Source organism: Bombus vancouverensis, chromosome 15 (assembly GCF_051014615.1).
Source record: "Bombus vancouverensis nearcticus chromosome 15, iyBomVanc1_principal, whole genome shotgun sequence".
In the NCBI taxonomy this organism is placed as follows: Eukaryota; Metazoa; Arthropoda; class Insecta; order Hymenoptera; family Apidae; genus Bombus; species Bombus vancouverensis.
The window spans coordinates 2,727,988-2,752,213 of NC_134925.1; the positions used below are offsets into that span (position 1 = coordinate 2,727,988).

The following is a 24,226-nucleotide window of genomic DNA, read 5'->3' on the forward strand; positions in this document are numbered from 1 at the left end:
CCAGTCTTCCTAACAGAACATCATCCCTGAATTTGTCCTCGATGGTCACCGATAATCCATCACTTTATTAATCCGTTAATCGAATACTATGTAACACGCGATAACGTTAACCCGATAATCGAGATTCTACCGTATCGTTGTTTATAGCGTCGATGATCAAAGTTGCTAAAGGTTGCATCGATTTGTCAATTGGTTATTCCGCAAATACTATCATCCTCGGTTGGACATTACCCTTCCCGTGCTATAATACTGCAGCGACAACAGCAATAACATCTCCGCCTCGTCTTATCTTAATAAAATCCAGGAAATAACGAGATTGCAGGGGGCAAGAGTAAAGGATGTCGTGGCTCATTAACACAGACGATAATAACGCGACCAGTAAATCTTGTCGCGTGTAGCCCACAAAAAAGAATCGACTTAATACACACTCTCCGCTGCGGTATCCCATGCGTATCTCTGGCCGTATAATTGCACGTCGCAGACCCCTCTATTCCAGTGAAATAGGTAGGGATTTCGCGAACACTCTGCACCACCATGGCAATCTGTAAATTCCCTGCGGAGGAGAGAAGAGCAGCGCGTATCGAGAGAAAGAGAGAGAGAGAGAGAGAGAGAAGTGGGGTTGGCTTTCGAGGTTCTCGATTCCCGAAAATTCAGCGACCGATGTTCGATCGGATATCGAATCGGCTGGCCGGTCGCAATTTGTCACGATTCCCTGGCCGTCGATCGTATTAACCAGCGACGGAGGCCAGCACGAGGACACCCCCCGCCAGAATTTCTAGCGCGGAAGTAAACGACACGAAATTACCGCGAATTATTAAATTACTGCGACGACTGTCGCGGTAATTATCGCTGCCAGGATTATAGATTTTACGCCGGATAAATCCGTTTAATGTCGGCCGAACGCGTGTACGCTCGCAGCATCCTGTATCCTCTGTTCCTCTCTTTACCCTCGGCGAAAAACCGTCATATCGATCGGTCAGGCTCGTTACGCGCGACAAAAACGAACGATATCTACTCCTTTTTTTCCCTGCGACGAGACATCGCGCGTGCACTCACGACTGCACCGTAATTCCAGCTTGCGTCCGCGTCGAGAAGCGTTCTGACGTTCTTTATTAACGGCGTAAAGAACAGTATTGCCCTGAAACCTATCTCCGGCTGCGAGTCGAAATGAATTACACGGTTCGCGTATGCTAACGTGAAACTGGACAGAGGGGCGCGATTAACGATTATTGCGAGGAACGGGTGCGAGCGAAAAGCACGAAGCGACCGATTTAACGAGATCAGAGGTTTGTATACAACGCGGCTTTCGCCTCGTTGCTCTATGCAACTATCGTATCGCGTTATGAACGAAGTAATTAACCGGCCGCGTACTCTACGATTAGCCTGACGGTTACAAAATTTTGGGAAATACAGGCCACGCGATCGCTCATCGATAACGTTACGATGTAGCTACTTTAATTAGTATGTACGTATCCAGTTCATTACGAGTTAACAAGTCGGTGAATAGCCACTCGGCTAATTGCATCGCGCCTCCTGGCGTCCCCGTTTTCTCCAACGAGACCTCTCTCCTTCGTTGTCTACGTTTTTTACGACGCGACCCGAGAGCCTGTGATTAATTAGAACGTATTAATTATTCAAGGGCTGGCCGGATAGATTCGTACGCCTGCGTTGCGTCACTTTCGTCCTCGGATTAAAATACGGATACAGCCGACGATACATTTTCCTTTCTCTCTGCTCGCGTTTTCTTAGTATCTGATCGCGCGAACGATCGTGAATCGTGCATAATCGAAACGGTTAATTTGGATATCCATTGGAAGGCAGGCGGGAATATACACGCAGAACAGACGACGATGCGAGAATAGAAAAAAGAATAAAAAGCTCGAGGTCCCCGCGGCGGCGAGCAATTACTTTTGCAATTATTTTTAATAAACTCTCGAGAATTAATTGCGCTAACCCGCTGGGCCGGCCGTTAACGAAACACGACCGGGTCGCACAAAGCATTTCCACGCGGTCGAATGTGAGGAATTCTCTTGGTCCACACCGTTTTTCGACTCCTGCAAATTGCATTCGAACACCTGTCTATCGCGTTCACCGTTCCACTTTGGCGCGAACCAATGGAATGAAAAGAAACGGCTTGTTTATGCTTTGGTAATTGAACGGTCGTGATGAATGAGATGCGTCATTATCGTGGCATCGCGTGCGAGAATCCAGTTTAATGAACGAATTATCGAACCCGATTCTCAGACTCCGCTCCTATCGTGTTAATCGTAATATGCCAATTAAATATATTTATGGCCATGGTGGTATACGTAATAATAGTCGAATACAGACGCTTGTAGCGATAAATTGGTCACAGTTTCCCCTAAACGAAGGATCGTTTCTCGCTAGCGGATTTTATACAGTCGCTTTGATTTCACGTAGGTTACGAAATTCGCAAATCGTTGGTAGTTCGATTACGATGAAAGATGGCGAAATTATCGGGATAGATCGTGCAGAACGAACCGCGGATTTGGTCAGGACGGAAACCACGGCCACTAGGCTAGGTTTGCGCTGTCACGTTTCTCTCGGCGAGTCAGCTCGGGACACGTTCGCGGCACAGCTGCACGTGGATGCACTCGAAAAGAGCCTCGCAGCGAGTTATTGGTTTTGAACAAATACAATAGACGAGCGCGATTGACATAACGATACTCGATCCTCTTCTTTGCCCCCCTGGTGAACAAATTGCGAGGCAATTTACCCTACGCTGCGCTGCCGCTATCTTTCCTTTAAACGTGTTAATTTACAAATAGCGAACTATGAAAATAAAATATTCCTTATTATTTATACAGACCACGTGTGATCGTTGTAAATGTATACCAGTGTTTGTATAGTATCTATCATAATCGACAAGTACATCTATCATAATCGACATTTCTTACTTACGAATATATGCATTTCTTTTTGATATACGTATGTACTTATCTGTCAGAGATTTACTGCTTTGTCTGGTCAGAACGCGACTTATCTACTTTTATGTATCGCTCACAACGGATACGTACACGTATACGTGTGCATTATACGATGTGTACGCTATGAAATAGCAGGGAAGAATATGTAAAAAGCCAGATATCCATCTAGCGAACCCAAGTCATTAAGTGTTGGTGCGTTGAACTTATCGCAGGAGAAAAATCCGGTGCATTTAAATACCAGAAACACGCAGCCAGTTTTTTATTGCATCGATACATCGCGGAGTAAAAACCGTACCGATGAACGATAAACGAGCAAAACGGGAAAAAGTGAAGCAGTTGGATCGCGTACATCGGCGAATCCCGGCCCGAACATCGACAAATAAAATCGACGCTCTGCCTTGCATATACCCGAAGCATTAAATTCTTGCGAATAAAAAGATCTGCAACCGCTATTTACGTGCATTGATAATGACAAACTCGTTGATCAGTAGAACGGACTTCCAGAGAATGAAACTGACTCGCGTGTATGTTCATAATACTCGACGTGTTGTGGCGTTGCTAGTTTCACGTTGTCATTCTAATCGATCGAGCGTCGTTCAATTATTCCACCGGCATCAATGTAATTACACGGGCGGCTTCGATCGTTCGCTACCATTCTCTGTTTTCGTTATTACGGGCGGTGATCGCGTTGTTCTCGCCCATTCTACCGAATCGACGGCGTTTCGTGAAATCGGCTCGCCCGTTGGCAAAAAAATTCAGCGAAACCTTTATCGCGGCAGATGAAACGAACAGTTGGACGTCGAACTGTTGCTTGACACGCGAGTATGGTAATAATAAGAGGAAACCAGACTAAACGAAAATTGCGGATAACCAAATGTATAAACGAATATAGGTGGAAAAAAATAAATACTGAATTTTAAAACTGCTCGGCCGCAAAATGAAGCAAGAAACGTGACTTACCGTATTCTTTCCCCGTAGTTCTCATATTGAATCCACCGTACTTCGTCAGCTTTATACCACGCTAAATCCGTGAAAAATCTGCGGAAAATGGAAACCAGGAAACCCTAGATCCGTAGTTTTGACTATAAACGAATGCAGGAAGAAAAAACAAGAAAAAGTATCAAGAGCATTCGAAAGTTTCCAAATCGGATCCACCGTACTTCGTCACTTTCGCATCGCCCTAAATCCACGAAAACTCTTCGAAAAATGGAAACGAGAAAAAACATAGATTCAGAATACGGTAAAAAAAATAGAAGCATCAAAAGAATTCCATAATTGTCCAAATCTCCTTTCAAAAATACACACATAGCAAATCCATAAAATATTTCCACAAGTTCTCGAAAGAATCGCGTGCCACTCCAAGGATAATCAATGTGTATAAATATTCTCCACTTGTTTCGTCAACTGACGACCAGTAATATTCCTCCCACTCTTCCTCGGTCGCTGGCCACTAAACCTTCCAAGCCTCGTCTTGCTAGCTGGCTGTGAATTCTCAGAAGCATGACGCGTAGCTTTCAACTAACAACATAATGAAAATAAGGAAACATTTATATTTCCTTATTTTAAACTACTAATGAAATAACATAATTTCATCCGCGTTTTAATTCGTTATAGTTTCTCAATTCTTTCATTGATCCTTTCAAGTGTCTTTTACCCAGTGTCGTCTCTCAAAATCACAGAAAACCATCCAACCTATCGTATCCATAGCGTGTAAACAGGTAAAAACGCACTGTGTTATACGAAAATCTGTCATTTTCTCGTTGTATCCTTCCATAAAGCGTTTCCAGTTGCTTTGTACTGTTTCATCGTTGGCCACTCGGTAGCCGCAGACGGACGTTATTTTCGAATCAATTATCCGCGAAAGTAATTAAACCAGCGACGCGCTCAAGCACACTATTTTCCACTGGTAACGCCGCAAAACATTCGAAATTCTCGTCGTAATGGTGAACCCGGTCCTCATAAATCTGTGGTCACCCAGGTCCACCGAGTGTCCTGCGACCGCCATTCCTCTTCGGACGAGATCCCCCTCGGCATTGCAGTCTGTCTGCAGATTCGCGTATGCACTTCCTTCGAAAACCTAACCCGCCCACGCGACTCGTTCTCTCTCTCTCTCTCTCTTTCTCCCTCTGCACGTGTTACATGTTTCCGACGCCCAACTTGCCCAGCCAAAGATACTTCCGCCTGATGGTTCGACTAATCGTCCGCCCAGCTGCTGGCCTCTACCAGATTCTATCCGAGGCAAGAACATCTATTCGACTGGATGAACTGTTGCGAATAAACAATCGTTCATAAATATGTCACCTACTGATTTCGTACGAAACGCGACAATTTATCTAAATTATGAACGAAACTACTAATCGATTAAAATGTTATATTCGTGCAAGGTTGCGAGGTAATTATTATAACAGTGGCGTAAAAAGTATAAATTATATAAATTATTAAGCTTGATATGGAGTAGCTGATACAGCTGAAAAGTTTCTGCAAGTTTCAGAAAGAAAGTTTATGCAATGACAATTTTCGTTTAATTATCAGCGACAGTGTAACCAAACGTTTATATTCGAGAGAGCCGACGAGGATTTGCATCGAAAAGGAAAAATCTCATCGACGCTCAAGCCGCATTAACCGTTCCGCCAGGCCGAAAGAAACAAAGGAAAGAATGATTTAATCCGCAGACGCAATTAAAAAAGAAAAGTTATCACGTTTTTGCCACAAACCGGTGGTATTCAAAAGGCAGAAGCCGCGAAACTTTAACGTTCTACTTCCACTTCATATTAATACGAATATTAGAATATTGCGATGTTACGAGCCAAAATTCCTTCAAAACGTAAATAGAAACATGGAGAAACAGGTATGGAGAAGCTGGTGCCAAAAAATGTTGCAGAATTTTTCTTTCATAACGAATATGAAATAAGCCTAAAAAGCGATACTCTGAATTAAAAGGCTCTTTAAGATATTAAATGGAAATTCCGCGTTTTTATCTCCTAGAAATATTATGTTTCCTCCAGAGTTTGGACTAACTTTGGATCAAAGAGCTTAAAATCAAAATCAATGAGCCTAGCTAGGCGAAAGTTTTGTTGAAACTAGTTATCTGCAGCACACGATCGCACGTGCATCGACTCTATAGAGGCATATTCGTCGAATCGTTCGTCTCATTTCGACTGCATATCGCATTTTCCAGTTGGAAAACTAAAGCTCGTGACCGGTGCAAGTTCGGAATAGAAATTGTTAATGTCAGATGACCGACGAGCGTGTCCAAAAACCGAACGGGGAAATTTATGCGAGTTATTCGAGTTATTCGCAAACTAAATTTTCCACCAGCTGTTCTACCCTCCGTCCCTTGCGCTCACGTTCGTGATCGAACTTTCCGATCACAGTCGCCGCCGTTGTAACCGAATCACGAACCTTTTTTTCCTTCGGTGAAAACCTCTGCCAGAGGGGCAAAAAAAACATTTCTCGAATAATCGTGTTCGCCACGTGAGTTGTTTCGATCGATTAACTCGCCTCGATAGACCTCGGAATTGCCCGTCTATCGTGAATCATTCAATCGCCTGTACTACTGTTCCGCAGTACGCCGACACGTACTTATTTTTAACGCAATATATACGTTACCGACTGTTGAGAATTTTGGATATTAATAGCCGAAATAATGGTATAGGAACACTAAATTTACACTTAGAATTTATATCAGAATAATTATATATTTATTCGTTAAACGATTTCAAAGATATTCGTCGATACTTGCACGCGTCTCAACACCTCCATACCCGACTGTTAACCGACTGAACAGTTTACATTCATTTGTTTTCGAAACGCCGCGACACACATACTTCCACACATTGATATTCACATACAAGTATTACTACTACGCAGCTAACCTAGTCTAGCACATAAAATTATACGTATCTCAATGCCGACAATGCGTAAAACGCTTTAAAAATCTATAAATGTAATGTAATGTAAAAATAAATTATCCGAACGCCATAAGGCGAACGACGACCGATACTAACGCATACGCTGTCACGGACGTACATAATTATACGTAGAATTCGGTGTGACGGTGGTAGTGACGGCGTTTCCCGAATACCTCGGAGACTAAGACCAAGCGGCGGTTATATGTGTAGGAAAAAGTTGTTCGGAATGTTGAATTTTACAACATACTTGAATTTCGTCGAAATCAGCGAAGTGTACCTTTTTATGCACAATTACCGTCCTTTTCTTCCAGTAAGAAAATCTGGTGCTTTACTTTGCATTTTACTTCTTTTTCTAAAGGCTTTTTCATAACTCCCTTCTCATACTTTGTCTAAATATTACTTCTCGTACTATATATTCTTTAGGTATTGTATATACAATGCCTAGGAAAAAAGCTATAAAATATATTAAAGTAGCACGGACGTTTCATGCTTTAGACGAAAACGGCGCGCATTCTACAAATTTTCTAGGTATTATATAAAATTCCAGTATTTTACATTGCACGTTAAATTTGATTTAATTGTCAAATTCTAGAGAACTTGCAATGGTAATCTAAATAAAATTATTTAACTATCTCAAATATATTATTACCGTCTTTCAACTGGATAATCTAAATTTACACCGATTCGATGAAAGGGTAGCAATTGCTGTTTCTAATTATTAATTCGTTATTAATCCGCACGCTCTGATCAAATTCGAACACCGTTGCTACAAATCAACCGAAATTCTCGGACAATCACGAGCAACGTAATATATTCCATCGCTAAATAGGTTGCTTAACATCGATCGTCTCCTCTTACAAAATTAGTTCTTCCGTCGAAACGGTAAATAGGGCCACTTGTCAAAGAGAATAGAAGTTAAATGGCGTGGTAAAAAAGAAATCTACGATACATGACACAAGCTGTGAAAAAAATGCGCTCGAGTTGGTCCCAGAGCCACGTGCACGGAACTTTGTGTACCAGTGAAATTTCTTGGGAAGTTGATTCTCGGAGAAAAATTCATTTTCGAAGTGAAAGCCCATCGCGAGAAGCGGCGAGGAATTATGCAAATGAAGAGCAGCGAGGTTGATTGCGCTAATGCAACGTCGTTTTCTAAACGAAGCGAACCGGATTAGCGAAGAGTGGAGAGATCGTATAAAAATTTTTTACGACATCCAGTTACTTGATGGATTTATGCTTCCGGCTTATAAAAACTCCTTATTTTTACATTTCCCTGGAGAACTCGGTCGTACGATCGTCTACTTATCCGTTGGCAGAATCATCGGCGCGAAATCGAATGAAAACTTTTGAGAGACTGCGTTCCATGCAATTTCGAGGTATTCGATTCGAAGTTTCGTAACGGATCTACAGTCGATGCAAGCACAAACGAATGAAGACGAATCGAATCGACATTTGTTTAGCACGGCGCGTTCTAAAGTTTACGACACGGATGAAAATAGTTCCTGTTTTTTGGAGACTTCGATATTTAGTTTATTATGGACATATTATACCTGACGAAAATATACGAACGATTACCATAAACATTTCTGTGTATATAGCGTATATGTTACACGAAGTATCTAGAAATTTCATTGACACGTAGAATAGCGTGAAAGGGCTTAACAACATTCACGAAACTCGTCTTTATTATTTCGATTACTTTGCGTCATCGAACTCGATCATCGACTGCAGCACTTGGTTATGGTAATTATCAGTAAAAACACTCAAATATTTATCGATAATAACGAGCCATTATCGTTGCGTGACGAAAGCGTTGTGCGTAACGCCAGACGAGCGTGTTAATGCGCGATTGCGCGAAAATTAATACATACGGAAAGATAATTTTACAGCAACGGTTATCATAAAATTCGAAACGCTCGTGTAACCATTTACTGGTCATTTCGTGTAAAATTGTGTAAATCTTGACACCATACGTAACTATTACTTACACGAGGGAACACAGGCGAAGCTCCTCTTTCAAGGCATCGACCAACACGAAAAAGCTTCGATCTCTAAAATACGAATTCTCTTTGCATTCCTCTCGTTCTTTGCTTAATTCCTTAACAACTAAGCAGCTTACGGCAAGTTAAAAATCCGACTACCAAAACCTTTGAAACCACCAACCAGTGCGAAGGGTTTCAATCTGTAAAATACGAACTCTTTGCATTCTTTTCGTTCTTTGTGCAATTCTTCGATAGTTAAGGTACTTGTTGTAAGATACACGTTGCAGTACCAAAACCGGAAACTTGTATAAGCCCCCGTGTGTAGTTACATTATGTTCCAAGCACTAACAAAGTTGGAGCATCGTTACGTGTGTATCGACTTGCATCCAACTCCCACGAATATGGGAAATAACTCTCGTTCCGCGGATAACACGATTAGCCTGATCGAAAACGTTTCAACTTTGCAAGTCAATCAGCCAACTATTCGGCCTGGTTGAAACCGCCACGAGAACCATACAAATTCGGACCGTCCCATTGGAGACGGTTCTGGTGAAAGTCACTGCTGCTAGATCACGCCAATATCGAGCGACTAATAAATTCATATTACTAACAAATATAGTCTGGTCGTAATGGATGATGTACATGACGCATGATGTATCAAAGCCTTACTGGCAATTTTCATGGGCAAACTACGGATTTCTATACAAATTCGCATTTTTATGAATATAATTTTAAACATGCAACTTAGAAGATTTCAACGTCGCTTTGCGGCGTACAGGCTGGGACTGAGGATGGCAATCACTGACCTTAACTCTCAAGTCTTTGGAAACTCGAAGAGCCTCCGTCGATTTACTGTAATCAGTGGTTCGCTGTTATTTTCAGCTTTTAAAATTTATCAACCTGTACGCAGCTGTAAAATCGCTCAGAATCTGGCAGTCCTGTTACAGATATAACTCAAATTTCTCTTTATCTGACCGCATTTATCGAGTTTGTGAAATCGCAAATGCTCTCAGTGTTGATTTGAATTTGTTCACAGGTTCTATCCATTTTTTTTAAATGCAAATCCACAAAGCTCTGGATAATAACTATTGATCTTGATTTCGTATATACGTCCGCTATACACGTGTACCGTGTATTATGCATTATATGCTTCTTTTTATTCATTTTTATCTTGTATATTAATGGGAGCTTTCCTGTCCAATATATATAATATACATAATGTATATAATTATTAATAATAACAATAATAAAATAGAATTAAATAATATATATTAGGTTGTCCGAAAAGTTTCTTTCGTTTAATAAGGTGATAATAAATGAACAACGATTTCTGTTTTATATTATTTTATTGAATTAGGTATGATCCATTTCGTTATATTTCTATTATTATGTTCGTGCATAATTCCATTAACTAATATAAAACAAAAAACATTGTGCGTCTATTATTTCCTTATGAAACGAAAGAAATTTTTCGGATAACCTAATATATATAAAATAACGAATTATTATTAATGTTATTACTGAAATTGTTATTTACTTACTAAATGTTATAGAAACTACTATACTCTGGATACTTTATACATTTTTATAAATTATTTCCATTCTGCTCATCTTTTCGCTTCCAAATTTCTCATAAGCGCTTAAAAAGTCTGTTAATGAATATAAAAAACCGTTATCATGGCAAGTAGGTTAAGATGATAAAACGTAGCTGAAAAACGCTCTTTCTCCCTTCAACACTCGGGAAAATCATCTAACTACAGTACTTAATAAGCTTCTGTTTACTTGCTACGAAGTTCCCTTTCTCATCAACCATGCAACTATTATAAAGTCAATGGTAGAAGCAGTTTCTACGAAAACGAAGTTTTTGCCCGTGTAAATAAATGTCTGGGAATGCGGTTGGCAAAATTCGTTACAGATACCTTTATAAGCGAGTAAGTTTCTGGTTGACGACGACGCAAACAGTTGTTGGACGAACCAGCACAGGATACGGTGGTAGTTCATCCGGAGATAGAGAAAGAGAGAGAAAGACAGAGACAGAGAGAGGAAGTTCCGGAGAGATGCAGAGAAAGCTCGGGAAAAGACGAGTTTGGCCTCTACGTTACACACGTGCGTCATCGTCTAATTTTGAATTCTCGAAGCGCAACTCAGGATCACGTGATCCAGCGACATGCACCTTCGTCGTTCGAGCAGAGCAAACCACCTTTCGAGGAGCGCGATACCCGGCCGCAACGCGTTACGCCCCTGTTCCGGAAGTAATAACACTGCCGAAACTCGTGTTACCGCGTACCATGAGCTTGATTCACGCACACCCTCTCACCCCCGTAGTCAGATTCTGAAACGCGGGACTGTTCGAGGCAGATGGAAATTCGCGGTCGGACAAGCAGAAAAGGGTTGTTTGCGAAAAGGGAAAAATGAAAATTCACGAGCATTCGTTCGTGCTTAAAAAAGGGTGGCCCTTTCAAAGGGATATCGTTCAAATGAAGGGTACGTGGATATACGATTGGTTGATAGCGTTGGTACGGGCATTTCGCGTGATTGTTTAGTGCGAACGACTGGATTTTGAGTGCTACGACTATTAGCTTGTCTCAAAAGTTTCTTTCGTTTTATATAGAAATAACAGATGCACGATTCTTCGTATTACTTGTTTCATATTGCTTTATTGAATTACGTGCGATCCATTTTCTTCTGTTAAGACAAAGACCGCAACGTTTGATAGATTAGGTTTCATGTTCGTATAAAGATTGCAAAGAAAATTGTATATTTAATTCTATTGTATTTAATATCGTGCTTTTGAATCATTTTTTCGTACCGTTTTATCTTGCACTATATCGTACTGTATATTTTAAAAGCTACGACAGTTTTATTTCGAAACTGTTCTATATTCTTATCATCCACCCTTCTGTATGCTGCGTATGTATATTAAAAATGGTTATGGTTAGCGGTTATAATAAAAATTCCTACAATAGGAGAATGAACGAGACTAAGAGCGTACTAGAGGCTGGCACAATAACATTGATATACATAAAGGATTTATCCCTGGGACGCTTAATGACGCGATAAACAAAACGGTAGACTATCGCCAAATTAAACAGAATCCTACAGGCACAAAAGTGGTTTTCGTTTTTGCTCGGCAACAAATTATTAAATCGGTCTAGTAGAGACAATAGGGCACGTAAACTGCATAATTTATAATATTACAGAATTCCCTCTATTTGAACAGTTCGTACAACCCGTATAAATGCCTAGTAATAGTATTATTACGTAAACCCTGGCCTGGCTGCAGGTTCAGCGTGCATTGAAAATTCATCGAGCGAAGAGTGGTCACGTGTTGCACGTTTATTACAAATTTCCGGAACACGGTGTTAAAACAAACGAAACGTTCTCACCCGCAAAATCCGAAACCGAGCACAGCTTCGAGAATTACCCTTAGGAGCGCCATAGTGCGCATACCAAACATCGTATCTGCATCGCGGTTCATATGGAATTTCTGTGTCCATTCAATGGACTTCGCGCACGTCCATACGATAGAAGCAAATATCGAGAAGTGGAACTTTATGAGTGCGTTCGAGTGCTGAAATCTCCAAGTGTACGCTGCGCGAAGAAAAATTCAACTTTGCTTTCGCGAATCTCATGAACAAAAAAATATCGTCGAGTGTCGGAAGCTCTCGTAAAGCGAAGGGAAGAGCGAAATATGGAAGCGATTGGATTTTACTTGTTTCGTATACCAACGATTAAATGGTTCGTGAGCGATAATAAACAAGTTAGCTCCGATTCGAAAAGGGAACCTGCTAAAAAAAGGTTTATAAATCCATCAGTGGCTGGTGTTTAGCATTTTTCATATATAGAACAAACCTGAACTGGCAACAATCTTTAGGTATATCTTTAAGCTTTTCTTTCTCTTCCAATAAGTACGATGGAAGTTTTCTTAGTACTGCGAACCCTTCGATTAAGAGAACGCTTCGATCGGTAAGAAACAGCCACGATGATCGATAGATCTCGTTTCGACTCGAAGATGTCTCGGTGCGTTCGAACAACAGCCGTCTTAAAACACGGCTCGAGAAAATTTCAACCAAATAACCGTGTCTCGGGCTTGATTAAAAGAGAAAGAAGAAAAGGCTGGAACCACGAATCTGGCTAAAGCAAATATCGCGAAATTCGGATAAAGAGGACTGGGAGCAAAGCAATTTGCATTCCAATCTCTCACATCTCCGGTGCTCGTCGGCAGCTGAAAAAGCAGCAACAACGAGAAGGTTACAACGAGAAAGTAGCACGTGGAAGGGTCATTCGCTGGGCGGCCGCCGACCCAAAAACTGATCGTCGAAATTTATGCGAGTTGTTCGAGTTGCCGAGGGGTAAATAGCGGTACAACGTTACGCTTTCTCTCTCTCGTTTGTTACAACAGGATGAGCCGAGGCCACCTGCACGATCCATTGGTTTTGCGTGACCGTTTTTGTGTAGCCGATGTATATTCGTGTAGATTAGGTTTCGCGCGACACGGAGCGTTAATGAACGAGGAAGTGTCGTTTGCACGGGACCCAGGAGGGGAGAAAATTTTCAAATTTGTGTTTACGCCCCGAAGCTAACCAACCCCTTGCTCTCTGCCCTCTACGTTACCAGTTCCTCCGCTACTCTCGTTCACCGAAGCCCCGAGCTAATGAACGCGTAAATGTACCGCTCGTAAATACGCGAGAAATTTATACTCCACGCGCTTTATCCTCTTCGATTCTTTTTACTCTGTCTATTTCGCTCTGTGTCCACGCCATTTTTCGTTCCTTCCTCCTCGCTCTCACAGATCAACCGGTTCCGTTCAAACGCAGGATACAGTAACCACCCTCTGTTTATGCACGCGTTACATTTTGCTTCGTGTTTTGATATTATTCGGTCGTTCGGCTGTACTTTGATATAACATAGTTAAAAAAATTCGGTACGAAGGAAAGGATTAAGGATGTACCTAACAGGTAAAATATAACTGCTACTTCTGAGAACGATATTTCTCAAGAAAGTGGAAATTAATATTGTTTCAGAGACCTCGATGAGCCTAATGAAAAAAGACACGGTTTTAGTAATTCACTGATAAATTGGATACTAAAATTGTTCGTATATGAAAGACAAAAAAAAGTTGCAAATGCTTCGTGAAAAAATTCAAACGTATTTTTCCTTACGTTCCGTAGATGAGTTCCACGACATTCCACAAAATCCGATAGCTAACGAGTCTTTCTCTCGAGAATTTTCACGCGCGTTACTCCCTCATTTCGTAATTAAAAAAAAGGTATTCGACTTACAATAAGCGTGAATCGACTGGCTTCCCTGGCGTCGAGCCGTCTCCACTTACAAACAGCTGCGCTGAAAGAATCCCGTGCATTTATTGTCACGTCGTTCCTCCAAAGAGACGAAAGGATCACGCGACGAGAGAAAGAGACGAAGAAGGCGGTGGATCGAAATAAGCAAGCGAGAGAGCGAAACGCGTAAAAAGGCAAAAGAGAGCATCGGTGTGTGCAAAGCATAGGGAGAATTGCATATAGAAAAAGAAGCGTACACACGCTTCTGGCCGATATTACAGCGAGCCATGCAATGTATATACAAGGTAATTTTCTCAGTCGTACAGATAGGTACGTTTCGGTTGGTTGCGACCCGGTGCCACCAGCCACAACCTCCATTCGCGGCTTCTCTTTCTCCCTGACCAGCCACCGTTAGCCTTTCGGTCCGTCGAACCTCGTTCACTTCCGACCGTAACAGGGAAAAAGAAAAGCACGGGCGAAAGAGAGGAGATTCGGTCTCGTAACAAGAAAGCGCAGCCAACTTTCGTCTATGCTTTGCTTCTGTCTACCAAATTCGCGCGAATAAAGAAGAACCGGTCGAGAAGTACAGTTTCTCTCTTTTTCTACTGTTCGTTACTACCTGGCAGTGTACTGGTGTTTTGGTCGAACGAGACAAAGGTGGAACAAGTTCTTTGTTCCGTTCTTTATTCAGCTGCGAGGTTAAGGGTCGTCGCAGGCGAGCGACTCCCGTCACGTTTACATTACGTCGCGTTAATTCGACGTCGAGTCCTAAAGAGATTTACGCGTGATGCAACTTTCGACGAATTTGTGTCATAGTCGCCCTCGACTGTAAAAACGATGCACGCAGCTCGCATACAACGGGTGCGAAACAACTGGAACCAGTCGATGGTACTTGTTTGCGTGGGTCGAGTCGCACGTGTGTATTCGGATTTCAAAAGACTCGGTGAACTGGGATAATGGATAGCTAGCGAACTCGATCATAGGATCCCGGCCATTATCTATGCGGGCGAGTTATCCAGTGAAATTGGAAATTTTCACGGCTGCGATCCACATTCCGTTACGTACATATTTCCAGAGAAAGTAGAACTCTGGTAACGTGTGTTCCCTGAGTTTACGGAAGGGGTTTGTTCAGAACGCGTTCTCGAGTACCTAACGTTATTGGCGACCCCGAGTATAACGCTTTATTAGATTCTTTTCCGCCGAGTATGAGATATCCAGGAAGAGAAAGTTGGCGCTCTTACTGCAAAACTACGCGAGTCTGACGACCTACTTGAGCCTCGTTACCGATTAATTAGACGATCGTCTTTTCAACAACGATGTTAATTAGAGATTATTACTAATCGAGCGGCCTCGTTTTACAAGGAGAAACTGGCTGATCCTAGGAAGTACCTTGAGAAGCGTATTAGAGGAAGGAAAACGGACTGGTCTCCTCGTTCCTGTTTCGGTCTAGTCTCTTTTCAACTATCGAGCTGTCTTATAAGTTCGCATAAGATCTACATATTTAATCAACGAAGCGTACTTCCGTTCGCAAGCATTAGTATACGCGCGGAAACTCGGATAAAGCTGCAAAATCGTTGAAAGACTTGTTAAACCCTTCGTTATCTTGTTTGAAACTACGAGCTATAACGAATCCATATATTCTACGTTATGATAAGGGTCCCGTAAATAATCCTTGTCGGATTATTAAATATTTTTATCGGTCGATGCTCCGTTGATCACCTAACCCCTCTATGTAGCTTGTATGTGATTATTGAGAATTGTGGATCTTAATCGTCGAAATAAATGTATAGGAACACTCAAATTACACTTAGAATCGATATCAAAATAGTCTGAAATTTATTTAATACGTGATTTACAAGATATTCGTCGATACATATTTGCACGCATCTCAGCACTCTCTTTGTCTCATCATCTTCTTTACCACACTACCAACGAAACAGTTACATTTACACGTTTTACGAGACGCTGTACACGCATACTCATATATGTGTGTCACTGCTACGCGGCTAGTCTAGTCTAGCACACAAAATTACACGTATCTTAATAGTCGTTTGAACAATCTGATAGATTCGTCTATTCCCGAGGACCGTGAAATTCTTTTCGCTCCGTTTTGTCCTTTTCTTCTTCTTCTTTTCCTTTTTCGCTATTAGCGTTCGTGTTTCGTTCGATAGGAACCCGGTACTTTTGCCACAGACGCTGATAATCGATTGGAAACCATAATTGGAAGTTGCCACCGTACGTGAAACAATTAATTAGACCTTAATTAGCGCTCGGCCCAGTTTCAAAGCTTCGACAGTGGGTAGGTTCCAGAGGAAGCTGCAACTTCCACATCGTATTACCCTCAAAAACTCGTGAAGGAGATAAAAGAACAGGTTTCGTCGCTATTCTATTTGATCCTTTTCTGTCGCTCGTTGACAAGACCTTATCAGTGTGTAATTATCTTGCCGCGCTCTAGAATACGATACGGCTCTAATTGCCCTTTTCCGATAAAGTTAATTCATTTAATCTACGCGTCACCTGGACACGCGCAATTAGCGTATATCGTGTTACATTAACTTCCAGGTTCCACGCTTACAATCTCACGATATCGTAGAATTGAAATTCGTTTTTCTTCGAAGATGTCTTGAAACGTTTATACCTTCTTCCTTTCACTCTTTAACTTCCCCTGGAACAAAACTCAAAACCCAATTGTCCCAAAAATATTTCAATTGTATATAATCTGATATCTTCGCGTAACGATATTACGTAGCGATGTTCTAAATGGAAGAAAATAACCGACAAAGAAATCCGATTCCACGACGACGCTTTAATTTAGAAGTTTCGCTGTATCGCGAGAGATATCAGCCTTATCGAATTGCCATTTTCCAGCAGCACAAAAACCCAGAAATATTTCATAAAATCGGATGTCTACTCGCTTCCACGTAGGGAAACACGTAGCAAGAATACTCTGTCCCATATCTATCAGCCCTAGTAGGATATCGAAGGCGTTCCGATAAGATAGAGAAAAATATTCAAAGCTATCGGCGTGCCAGGTACCGTCTTTTATCCCGTTCACGGCGTGCGTTCACCTCGATAACCATAGCGAACTTTTGCCCGCTTTTTGGCCGGCTTCCGGTACACATTCGACAAAAGCAGCCTGTCATCCGGCTCGCTTTTCTCCCGCTGAATGAAAAAGAAAGCGCGGACGAGCCACGGAGAATGGCAGAGCAAAAACGTGGAAGCAGAATGAAGGCACGAGCCCACGGAACCGCCATAAAGTCTCGTTCCCTTTAATCCGGTTGAACCGATCGACCTGATCAATCGCGACTGTGGACCCGATACTTCGTCGATGTACGTCCCTCGGGATATCCTCCGCGGCAGAGAACTAATCACGGAGTGGAAACTCGACGCAGTTCGAGACCGGTGGCTCGGTTGGATTGTCGCGTTTGAAAATTTCATTCGACAACGTTGGCCAAGCATTTCCGCGACCGACGCGCGAAATTGAGTTTCATACGTACTCGTGAATCCGAATGAATCGGACGCCAAGGCATTGTCTCGTATCGAGATCGTGTAACGTTCGTGAAAATCTGCCATTCTCGTTACCGATACTCAGCACACGCGTATTAATCGTATCGAACGTAGATATTCAATTCAGAAGTATTCCACCATATACCTATCGCGTTTGCCAATTTCTCTATAACGTATGCGAAATGGAATTTCAAGGACGTTTATAAAACGTTGAGCAATTCGCCATTCGTGTTCCGTTTATTTCGCGTAGCTATTACCCGACGTTATTATCGGGTAATTTAAACGAGCTTTGTCGCCCGAGAATGCCCAAGTTTGACGCTGAACCCAACTTGAATCCGGCTATTGGATCCCGTTGCGTCGATACGAATTTCTGAACCGATAACGAAGCAACATAGCGCGCTAGTTGCACCAGCTACCAACGGTTGCTTTAGTGGCACTGTAACCATATTCTCGTATATCTGACCGTGTCTCAAATTTATTACGAAACCGCTTTCGAAGAAATAGCAGCAAAGCTCTGTGTCTACTCTGCTTTACAATTTGCTACGTAATACGGGGTATACGCGATCATGAAGATACAAATGACAAGCTTAATTTGGAAAAGATTCATTTTCTCGCTTTTCTTCTTCGTGAATTGATACAGGTAATCGAAATACTAGATCGAAATACGCTAGTTGATATTATAAATTCACGTTCGTGGAAAGAACGTGGCTTGGTATTAATTCCACGTAATCGTATCTCAGGACGTTCTTCGTACTCACCACGTTCTTCGTGTGTTACAGCTGCGAGAGTACACGCTAACCGAAACTTATCACGAAGACGACGTCGAGGTGGAGTTCGTCAGCAACGACAATCTACCAGCGAACAGTCCGACCCCTAGGGGGATCGACCCGAACAGGGACCTGAACGAGGCCATCGCCGAGGAACGGAAGGAAATGGACACTCAGAGATACAGGTACGCTCGCTCGTTCGTTTTTATCGAATTCCTCTTCTCGAATTGTCTTAGCAACGCGAATAGCAAGGGACCAGGAAATACGAAACACGAGGGACAATTTCAAAATTTCGTGACGACAATGAAAATCCTTCGAGCATATAGTTGGCGATAGAGTCGGACAAGAGAATCTAGTTGATCGCGAAACAATATCGACAAACGTACCAACGTTAAAAGGTACGAAAATATGACAGGCAAGTTTGATACTCGCACAAAGAACAGTCGGATCTGGTCGACTAACAAACGTGTGACGGTGTCGAGACAGGATGGGAGAACTTAAAATGGTACATCGTAGAGAAAAAGCAGAGTGGCAAGGTGGTTTCTTAACCTTTCCAAGGTTCTTCATAGATAATATCTATCTTACGTTCTTCTGGCTTTTGTAACTGCGATTCTGCTCTACCTCTCGTTCTTGTTCGTATCATTACGAAATCCTTTGGCCTTCCTTTCCACTTTTCGTTTTTCGCTCTATTTCTCTCTTTAACTTTTACGATCAAGCTGGGCCAGTTTCATAGAGGAAGTTCATCTTTTCCCATCTCTGCAATCCCGCTGGCGAGCTGGCTTTGTGCAACGAGAAATGCACGCAGAATCGTTATTTCCCTCTACTTTCTCACGTAGCGCAGGCATTTGAAAAACTTTCCTGAAAGTTGGGCAAATTTTTCACTTCAACCTCCCTTCTAACCCCATTGAGAAATCTGACCTGGTATTTCTCTAGGCGCTTCCTGAATTAGAGTAATTGCGCTGTGTAAACACGGAAAGCGCGATCGACCGGCAACACCCACGTTTCGCTGCCCTGCTTTATCCGGAATGCGTGCGTTAACACTCGACGAACTCCTGCAACGCGAAACGAAAGCTATAGACACTATAACGTGTAACTGCAAAGTCTCGAAGCACACTGGAAATCATAAACATCCTCGTAACTTTGTTCTCAAGTTGTAATCTGCGAGTCGTAATTCTAACCGCGATATTCGATAATTTTCAGACGTATCTGATAACGAGTTTCTGTTTTATCAAACGCATCGATATGATAGAAAGTAATCTCTCGAATTAATTACAAAGATAAATACGACGCACGGTTTTTCCCTGCTAAACAGGTTTTCCACCTTACGACCACCCAAAAGTAAATGTATTTTCATTTGTACGATACCATTTAAAAGCGAAACTAAAGTAGAGTGGCGAACGAATTTATCCAAGTGCACGTGCGAAACATTCTCGTATCGATTTACGAAGACGGTGCACACGCTTGTGAAACTATTTCGTAACAGACAGACCATAAGTATCGTATATTTTCGCGCGATCCGTTTAACACACGACCGCCAACTTCCATCTCCTATGCCGGATATTATTCTTGCGGATACTATTTATCCGCCGTAAAACGAAACCCATGAAAATGCAATAAGAGACGACCGCGAATCAGACGCGCTTCCGGCCGTCGATTCTCTTGGGTCAGCGTATACATTTGACATCTGATGCTCGATAACGATATTACTTTTCGCGGACTTGGCAGATTCTTAGTGGCAATTTCTGCGATACTCCCAGTACAAAGTAGAGTGCCCTTATCGTCGTAATATCCGGCCCGGGCCAGTCCGCCGACACGATCATCTCGAAACGAACGATCTCGTCGTAACTTTTCCCTTACTTTATACTTTCCCCTATACTTTACCCCGCTTCCACTCTCCTCCATCTTCGCTTTCCTTTCCGATCTTTCGTTCGCTCCACCGTCCCTTTTTCGGGGATAGCAATTTTTATCGAATCAAGGTCTCCGTACGACAGGCACGGCTAGAGTCTTTCGTCTTGTCGAATCGAATAGCGACCACTCGACATAACGTTCGACGTGGAAATTATCGATTAAAGTCGATGAAATTTCATTTTTACGAAAGCAGAGGTCCATGTTCCGTTTTTTAAATCGCTAGGTCGATGCGTATTTAAGTTTCCTTCTTCCAGGATTTGAATTTCGCGGGTCGATAGTATTTGTTAAATTTTGTTCTGTTAAATATTATACATTATCAACTAAGAAAGTTAGAGGAGATTTGTAATAAAAATATGAAAATTCTGTTATCGACTGTCACGAATAATCGGAATAGCAGAATAATCTTCTCGTATTAGCTTAAACTTGGTAAGGATATTCGTCGAATTTTCACCTGTACGATTTTTAACGTGAAAATTATTCGAGACGAAAGGTATAAGTGGGCAGACAACTTGGTTCGAAGAACGTTTAATTCTAAAATAATTATTCTAAATTCGAAATAATCTGTGATAGACACTCAAATCCTTCGTGACAGTGAGGACGTATCAATACCTGTTAATCGGTTGACAGACGGTAACTGACTTTCCCTTTTTCTGTCACACCGTATCGTTTAGATCTACAGATTGGAAAATGTCTATATCCTTCGCGTCTATGTCAGCAGTTCAACACCCTTCGTCCACCATGTGTCCACATATTCTGGAAATCTCAAAACAGCAAGAATTCGACAATTAGATCGACTGGAATCAATAAACCAGGGAATCGCGATACAAACGTTATTGGGAGGAAAACGCTGTATCGATCGGTGGAATAAATTTTTCAGCCGAGCTGCGGGCAATTGTTTCAGCTCCCCTCGTCGAAACAGTGTGATACCTGCGACCAACGTCACTGCAGACCAACGACAAGCGTAAAATACGTTGCTTCGGGTGCGAAACTTTTAACCAAATTGGAACAACGTGCAGACGAATTTACTTTTTTCCGGCATATACGCAACTACCTTGGATTCGATGCCTCGAAAACGTGAAACGCCTGATCAAGCTTATACCGTACTGCACAGCCTCGAAACTTTTCAATCTACGCTATGAAAAATCGATCACCGATCTTGAACCAATATTTTTTAGCAGTTTAATCGATCGGTCGAGAAAGCTGTCCTTTCGTCTCGCTAGTCTCGTGACGAAAATACCGAAATTGCCGAATCATATTTTAAGAGCCGCGGTCTCGCGTATTTTACTTGAGCGCGTGTTTCTGCGTGTACAGAACGTTAATGACAAGTTCCATAGAGAAGCTGTCACGACAGGTGCAACAGCTCATCGAGGAAACAGCTTTAGAAACGTTTCTATAGACGTCGGCTACCCCGAACAATGTCGCTGGACGTTGAAAAAGAAGTGTGTCGCTGGCCAACTACGAGGCTATATTGAATAATACTGCGTACAATATCATTCACTCGAGTGACCCACTTTCCTTTTTCAAACGTAATCGCGAAAAAGAAGATCCTGCCGATTATTAGAATGACGAATTCCAAGCGATCTATGGTAGGTGAGGAAAGTATAGCGAGATCGTAAAATAAAGCGTTAAGTAGATTTCTGAATCGGACACAGTTTAACAAAAAGAATCATCTTTCTATTCGTATTTGAATCTCTTTAACGTGCTTAATTTCCGTGCAACGCATTTAAACGGTTTCTTAATGTTGATAATTTTGGATCTTAATTGCCGAAATAATGGTAAAGGAACACTAAGTTTACACTTAGCATTTATATTAAAATAGTTATAGATTTATTTGATAAACGATTTCAAAGATATTCATCGATACACATTGCACGCGTCTCACCTTCCTCCATACCAGACTCTTAACTGAACAGTTTACATTCCTTTGTTTTCGAGATGCCGCGCACACACATACTTCCACACACTCATATTCACATACATGTATCACTACTACGCGGTCGATCTAGTCTAGCACACAAAATTATACATATCTCAATACTTAACAAAGTATTCGAAACTAGAAAAAGTGAAGTAATCGTTAGACGATACGAAGGAATATCATCTAACTGGATACTTTATACGACAATCCGCTGTATTATCCGCCGTATGAGATACTACGTATTTTGAAATTTGTACTGTAAAATGCACGTAGTTGAAAGTTCGCAAACCGCGTTAAACTCTGAAGCTTTGGTAAAGATAAAACGTGTTGCAAGCTTTTAGCGGTACTGTACAGCGTCACCGGAACGAATCTCAGATATTTTACAGTTTTTATTTTTACAGAGAAATAGATTGGCATTAGCGATGCGCTTAAACCGAAATATACACAGTAGGTACGCTTAAAGCTTCTCTAGTTCGATCCTGATCAAACGTTACTTGTCCGGATCTCCACTCGTTACGCTCCTCTCGAACTAGATTCCAAGTGGAAAGCGAATAGTAACTCGTCGACTAACCGATTCTCCATATCTACATTTCGCTGGTAATAAAGTAACGACGTGTACGCACGGTTTCCAATCGAATGGAAGAATAGACGCTGATGAAAACAGAGACGAGAGAAAAATAGACGAAGATGCAGATTACGATGATTGTCGGGATACGGTTGAAAGGCCGACAGTTCAAGCCCGAGGGTACGAGGCCGATTACCAGAAACGACGATCGGCACTCGAAGCCAGAGAGGCCAGATAGCACCGTGTGCGATCGAATCTCGGACGTTCTTGCGTTTCGTCGACTTCCGTCCTTATTGATACGTACTTTTCCCTGCCCCGATTCGATAGATCGTTTGTAAGACTACGAGAAGCGCGATAATTGCAGACTCGATCGCACTTATCTTCCGAAGGAACGTTGCAGTTACTGCGATCGAGGAATTTTGCCACTCTGCGAGAAATTCTTGGAACGAATGATAGTTGCGGAATGTTGGACGATTTTGGGAAGATATTTAAATTAGGTCAAACGTGGATGTGGAATTTTTATTGCTTTCGGGTGGGGAGGAAACGAGGCAACTTTAAAACGATGTCACGGATAGATGCAACGATTCGTAGAATTTGAACGGTTATTGTAAAAATGTCTTTGCGGATATGGAAATTTATGCGCGTTATTAAAATAAAATGGTTCGAAATTTCCTCGCTACCGTAATTGGATACGACAGTGATGGTATTGGTGAAACGAATTGAGAAACGTAGCTTTTGGTAAATGTATTTTAAGCGAATTTACCGTCAATAACGTTAAATGTCTTGTAACTTTTACGTAGATTTTCGGATTTGTTCGAAACTTTATCAGGATAACAAGAACAGTCGTGTCTCGTTATATCGTTAATGAAGTTTCACCAAGTTCTATGAAACACGCATAATGTAGCCGTAAGAGTTTCACAAGGTAAATGTCCAACTACTTTTCTAAATCGCATAAATAAATCCACCGTAAAGTAAATATCATAGAAATAAATAAAAACATGATAACGAACGAACCGCGGTTTCAACCGTGCGTGGCAGCTGTGATGATTGAAAAAAATGTCAGGCACCGACGGTTCTCCCGGCTTGACGCTCCTCGTATTCGAAGATCCAACATAAACAAACAGGTTTATATATTCAGTTCCCAGAGAGAAAGAGGGAGAGAGAGAGACCTTTTTTAAATCAGAAGGGTTGCTCTTTTTCCATGAATGCAGAATGAAACTCAATTACTTCGTAAAGAAGATCCAGCTTTCCTGCGAATGTTCGATCAGATTACGATTAATTATTACTCGTGATGAGTGTTCTTTGACGATGCAGCAAATCAAATATCGCGAATATCGTATCCGTTTCTGTTATCAAACGTATTCCGCTTTTTCGCAGAATTAACATTAATTCCGTAGCGTGTTACGCCACGTACGAATTATCGCTGCAATTTCAATAGAAAAAG

The 24,226-nt window shown here is 41.8% G+C and overlaps 1 protein-coding gene across 1 annotated transcript in view; it reads left to right on the top strand.

Annotated features, from left to right (window-relative positions):
* The window catches only part of LOC117164422 (spondin-1), a 193,249-nt gene that overhangs the window by 160,315 nt on the left and 8,708 nt on the right, over window positions 1–24,226 (top strand). Inside the window, exon 5 of the mRNA XM_033347450.2 lies at window positions 18,404–18,576. Coding sequence (XP_033203341.1) covers window positions 18,404–18,576 — 173 coding nt within the window. The remainder of the gene's footprint in view (window positions 1–18,403; window positions 18,577–24,226) is intronic.